Raw genomic sequence first — 6,251 nt, forward strand, 5'->3', positions numbered from 1 at the left:
TTTTTTTTTTTTTTTCCTCCTTTTTCTCCTCTCTCTCTTTTTAAGTCGGAATTTAGAGGCGCTGCGGGCTTTATCCCCGTGTGGTTTTATTTACTTTCAGTGTGTTTTGTGCTAATGGTTTAACTGGATTTTGGGAATGAAAAGGAGCATCTGTTTGCGATCTGTGAGCTTCGCTTAAGCCCAAGATGGTCCTGGTGGCCGCAGTTTCGGATTTCACTTTCTTCTTATTAGTTTAAGGAGCAGTTGCAATTGCGTGTTGTGTGTGTACTGTGCATATAAGTATATAAATAAAACCATAAACTGTATAAATAAACTGCACGTCTAGATGGTTATACAGTTTTATAAACACAGGCACACGGAGCGTGAGACACATATCTAGTCCGTACACACAAAGACCTGTGCCCGGAATTTGAGACTGGAGCCGCTGTCGATATCCTAGGAGAGGATGGCAGCAGGGTAATTCTCTCTCCCTGCAAAGTGACAGGGAAACTACTTGCTTTCCGTCTGTTCATAATACAGTGCATAAATTGTCGTGCAGTCTTTATTCGGGGTGGTATAAARGATCTGAGGGTCTCGCTTGTTTTTCCTGTTGAGAAGCAGTAGGCGAGTGGCTGGAAGTTGCAGCGAGGTTGTGAACTATACGGGATATTGGGTGATGTTGAGCCTGTGACTCTCCGATCTGCGGTGTTCAGGGACGTGCTGAAAGTTAGCGAGTTTCTTAGCGATATCTTTAACTTTTCTTGCATTATGCAGACTTAAATAAGCGCAATTTAAACGTTAAAGAGCGAATTAAAATGCTAATTACATCGCATTTGAACAATTCGAAACGGTGCATATCTTCTGATTTGCAAATTGGATTTGCAATGCATTAGTGCAGTGAATTGCTAAGTGGCGGCTTTGTTGTATTTTCTATAGCAAAAAAGGAAACATCTTTTGAACCTTTGAGAGAAATGTTGATATCAAGACACTACCTGTAGGGCCTTTAAAATGTCTACGCGGTTCAAAAATTATATTGGGAAATATTCAATTACAAGGAGCTGAAATTAGTCAGAAAGATTAAAACATCGCCGATTTTAAGCGCGTGTGTCTGTGTCTGTGTGCTGGGCGGAGGAAGGAGGGGGGGAATTGTAACTTAATGGCCTTTGGGTGCTGCTACTCCCCCTCATAGAATATGGATACAAGACACCATCCCGGGGAAATACAAATATAACCGCCGATCTCGCCTTGACAACTCACTAATGGCTATCAGCAATAACAAATTGCCAACCCCACCGTTTTGTTCTGTCCAGGGCTCCCCTTACGACGCCCATACGACGGGGATGACCGGAGCCATCAGCTACCACCCGTACGGCAGCCCTGCCTACCCCTACCAGCTCAACGACCCCGCGTACAGGAAAAACGCCACCCGCGACGCCACGGCCACGCTGAAGGCCTGGCTGCAGGAGCACCGCAAGAACCCCTACCCCACCAAGGGCGAGAAGATCATGCTGGCCATCATCACCAAGATGACCCTCACCCAGGTCTCCACCTGGTTCGCCAACGCCCGCCGGCGGCTCAAGAAGGAGAACAAGATGACCTGGGCCCCGCGGAACAAGAGCGAGGATGAGGACGACGACGAAGGCGATGGGGCGAGGAGTAAGGAGGAGAGTCCCGAGAAGATGCCCGAGAGCAACGAAACCTCCGCGGAAGACGAAGGTAGGCGCGGGGTGACTGCGGYCCCGGAGGGGTGGCTCCATCCCGCCCCGTCGAGTCCCCCCGGGACCGGGGCAACGGGGTAGGAGCGGGGGCGAGGCATTTAACAAAAGCGACCCCCAAAACTGTCCCGTGCCGTCGCCTCCGGCCGCTCCGGTGGCTGATGTCGCCGCTCAGTGCCGAGGCGGGCGGAGGGCCGCTGGCGGCGCCGCGGGGGGCTAGGCGGGGAGGTGCGGGGGGCGCCGCGGAGGAGCCAGACCGTGGGGATGGATGCTCCTCGGAACGGGAAAAGGCCGGGATAGCTAGAGCCCGCCTGCCCTCAGCGGTGGCGCGGTGGTGGCCGGGCTCGCTTCTCTCCCGCTCTGTTTTGCCGCCCCTCCTGACTGCCTCTCTGTGCCCGGCGGGCCCCCGCAGGGATCAGCTTGCAAGTCGACTCGCTGACGGACCACTCGTGCTCCGCCGAATCGGACGGCGAGAAGCTGCCCTGCCGAGCGGGAGACCCCCTCTGCGAGTCGGGCTCGGAGTGCAAAGACAAGTACGAGGACATCGAGGAGGAGGAAGAGGACGAGGACGATGACGAGGAGGAGGACATCGAGGAGGATGACGGCGGCGGCGGGGACCGCRACCAGCCGGCCAAGCCCGCCACCTCCTCGCCGCTGGCGGCCGTGGAGGCCCCGCTCCTCGGCCACCCGCACGCCGACGCCGCCCGCAGCGCCAGCAAGGCGGCGCTGGGCCCCCGCGCCTCCCCCGGCCCCCCGACGCCGGCCAGCAAGCCCAAGCTCTGGTCTCTGGCCGAAATCGCCACCTCGGACCTCAAGAGTCAGACCCTGGGCCAAGGCTGCCCGCCTGCSCCGCTCTCCTCGGCCACCCCCGCCTCCGCCCCGCACAGCGCTGCCTACTCTCCCTCCTCCCTCCTGGGGAGGCATATTTATTACACCTCACCTTTTTATAGCAATTATACAAACTATGGGAACTTTAACGCTCTGCAGAGCCAGGGAATCCTGAGATACAACTCCGCAGCAGTGGCTTCAAACGAGGGACTAAGTCAGACTGTCCTAAATGCCAGCTCTGTCCACAAACAGAGCAGTGACTCTTTGAAAACGATCACTAACCAGCTAGAACAACATTACAGGCCCTCTAGCTATGACTCTAAGAAAGGTAGGTGACTTGTTTCTGCCGCTTTCTTCCCTCTTCTCCCTCGTCCTCATTCCCCGACCCGCACASGTCCCCTATGCGCTGTAAATACTGAAACCTTCTCTGGAGAAAACAGSGAGCGCAGTGCCACCGCTGCCAGAGCGAAGATGGGCACTCGTATAATCTGGGGATTAAAACCGGCATGTCGCCGTCATATCGCTACCTGCCCCTAAGAACCGCGAGAGGAAATGTAAAAAGTCTCACAGACTGCAGAGGCAGCTTTAAAAAGTTGGTTTTTTTTTTTTTTTTTTTTTCTTTTTTTTTTTTAAAAAAAGGGAAACTACACACAAAGCTATCCAGTGAGCATTGGTGTCATTGCCTGTAATTTTTTTTTTCCTGACAAACTGGTTTGACTCTCTTTGTTTCCAGTATTCTCACGGGGTTTTTTTCAGCTTTGGGTTCAGATAATTGCTGACCTTGGACGTGAAATTACGTGGAGCGTGACATTTTTTGTAACTGGTTGCTTCTTGGTTTGTTTGGGTTTTTGGTTTCTTTTTTTTATTTTTTTCGAAAAAGTTATGCACTACTATGGTTGTCAACTTATTCTAAAAAAAAAAAAATACTCGAAATATCAAAATACAGGCAATTATAAAATATTGGCTAGTCTTTCAAAAGATCTAGCTATGAATTCTGCACAGTGAGGGTTGGGACCTACACAGACTGTATAATCTAGTTAGCTGGCTGTGTCCTGTGACTAACTGACGGTTATATTTTGACAGATCCCACTGAAGTCTGCACAGTAGGAGTACAACCATACCTATAGAAGTGCAATCACACAGCAATGCAAGTAAGTGAGARCATTTTCTATTACACTGATCATTTGGCATCAGGTCTGAGATGTGCTGCACAGTTCTAGACTTGCTTAACGTTAATTTCTTGCTTCATTACTTGAGAGTTTGATCGCAAAGTAAAACAATATCTTTTCTGCTGCTTTCGGAAACCTCTTAYGACTTTTCTTTCTTGGGTTTGTCTTAATTATCAAGTCAGGTTAGACAGTTCCCCCACTTTGCATACTCTTTGCTTGTSTAAAGCAAAGCCGTAGGGACTACTTAAACGTAACGGAAAGAAATCTTTAGGAAAAAAAAAAAACCTTTGAAGGTATTGTTATTTAAAAACAGAGTGCTTGTGCTCACGTGGCAGTGCTAAAATTGTACATTCTGATTGGGGCTTCACGCAATGACTGCGTATTTAAAATAAAAAGCGACAATTGTTAGAGACCGACATGAATCTTAAGCGAGGTATGTTATCTGTGACTTGCCTGTTGCCTAGCTAGCAAAGGAACTCTGAATACTTCCACTATTTAGAACTAAATAAACAGCAACACAAAATCGCCTTGCCGATATTTTTCAACTAACTTTAATTTTTGTTAGAAGAAATTCGGCGAGTAAGAGTTTTGACTTACTTCCTTTCCCGCCCACCCCCTTTAATGGTGTTAGAGTTTAATTGAAGGATTTTTGGATGATCTGGTTTTTTCCTTGGTCCACAGGTAGGTGTCACAATTGCTTTGAAAAAAGTCAGCAAGCCATCATCTCTCCCCGAGCTAATATATATAACAAATCTCWAAATCCGGATCACATCTGGTGCCACTGTATAAAAGAAGACCACAGAGCACTATTAAATCTTCAGAATCTAATTATTAAACCAGAATTTTGTTGGACATATGTGAGTTTGCCGGTATAGTATAGTTTCCCCAATGTATGTGTGACTTTTGAAAACAGATCTGTTTTTCTCAGGATATCTTGAATTGATCACTTCATTGCCACGGTATCTATTCGATAGGTGTGATAGGATTTATTGTAAAATTTATTTGTAAAAGATGTATACAGTAGAGATAATAAAGACGTGATTGGAGAACTTGAGTCCTTACAAAGTGGAAACAAATTTGATATTTATTTTTGTAATGATATAAAGCTTCTAGTAATTTATGCAAGTTGTATTGCAATGGAATCTGAACTTTTTGTAAATAAATTTTGCCTGGTTTTTATTTGAAACGTTGATGGTTATACAATCTTTGGTTGTTTAACAAGAATTCTTTACTAATTTATATCTCTAATTGTAAATAAAAACAGACTAGTCTGCAACAATGTTGTGTTTTTCATTCATTTCCCTGAAAAATACTAATTTATTATTTAGAAAATGAGGAAAGTTCTAATTTCACTAGTAGACCTAAGACCATAAAATGAGTAAGCAATTTAAATATGTTGCAACTATATGCTTTGCATAAATTAATTCCTTCTGTGTTGTTCCRTTATACTTAAGCTTTAAATACACACATATGCACAAATGCGTATTTGTATATAGACATGAATATGCATAGAAATGATGATGGGGATATATGCATGTTTTTTATATACTATCTGTATTGGGTGTGAAATAGTTCTTAATTTGAGTTATCATTTTTTAAATTCACTATTTCTGGGGAAAAGAAATATTGTCAACTATGGCTGACTAATTGCTTTGTTTCTGTTTCTGGCTGAAATATGCAAAGAAAAAAAAAAAAAAGAAAAAAAATATTAGAAGTCCAATACCTGTTTGGGTTTTTTAATGSTCTTCCCTCTCTATATCAGTAAAGTGTATCTTTACAGTCACACTGGAAATACGCTTTGATTTGAATCATAAAATTAGCCAATTCATAATTTTAATTTTTAGTAAAATAATGAGAATCCTCATATAATATAATTTCAGAAAAGAAACGAACAATCATTTATTTTCCCCAAAAGATAAATTGAGTGAATATAACTTACGGTTATAAAACAAGAATAATAGCTTCTTAGATTGCCCTTTAATCAATCATACACTTATTTTTCAAGAGGCTCATCTATTTTATTCCATGATTAATAATGTTCCAGCGTGAGAGCATTATTAGATCCCAGCAGGGGAGATCCTGAATGCTTTTAGCTGCTTTGGAATGGTCAGTTGGGGTTCATTATGGTCTGATATTGAACAATTTATAAAATCTTGTCTAAACATCTGCCAGCTCAGATAGGCTGATGTGTCTGAAGATGGGAAATTGCTGGACCAGTTGATATTGACAAACGGATCTCTCTCCAGTGGCTTTTTGTTCAGTGAAAATTAGTGGCCTCTTGCTCAGGTCTTGTTAGAAAGGGCATTTGAAAGTGATCTTAGATACTTCAGGCATCAGCCTTGGGAATGTTAACTGGATAAAGAGCCCTGCTAGTCTGGAGTCCGGAAATATGTTKTGATTATATTAAATAGGGGGAAAGGAAGCTGTTTTTCTTGAATGTATATACACAATTCCCATGATCCATCTTTACTTGCACACACCCCACCCCCTCACCCCCTTTGTAATATACCCCTATAAAGACRTCTAACTGACTGAGAAAATGCGTGTGCTTTTCAGCTGA

At 44.5% G+C, this 6,251-nt stretch overlaps 1 protein-coding gene across 1 annotated transcript in view; it reads left to right on the top strand.

Moving 5' to 3' along the window:
* Positions 1 to 5,314, top strand: part of IRX2 (iroquois homeobox 2) — a 239,569-nt gene extending 234,255 nt beyond the window's left edge. Inside the window, exons 2-5 of the mRNA XM_057369449.1 lie at positions 1,290 to 1,695; positions 2,107 to 2,850; positions 3,606 to 3,673; positions 4,373 to 5,314. Coding sequence (XP_057225432.1) covers positions 1,290 to 1,695; positions 2,107 to 2,850; positions 3,606 to 3,649 — 1,194 coding nt within the window. The 3' untranslated portion in view covers positions 3,650 to 3,673; positions 4,373 to 5,314. The remainder of the gene's footprint in view (positions 1 to 1,289; positions 1,696 to 2,106; positions 2,851 to 3,605; positions 3,674 to 4,372) is intronic.
* The last annotated feature ends 937 nt before the right edge of the window (positions 5,315 to 6,251 follow it).

Source organism: Malurus melanocephalus, unplaced genomic scaffold, assembly GCF_030028575.1.
Source record: "Malurus melanocephalus ecotype Western Australia unplaced genomic scaffold, MMel_1.1 scaffold_110, whole genome shotgun sequence".
Lineage (NCBI taxonomy): Eukaryota > Metazoa > Chordata > Aves > Passeriformes > Maluridae > Malurus > Malurus melanocephalus.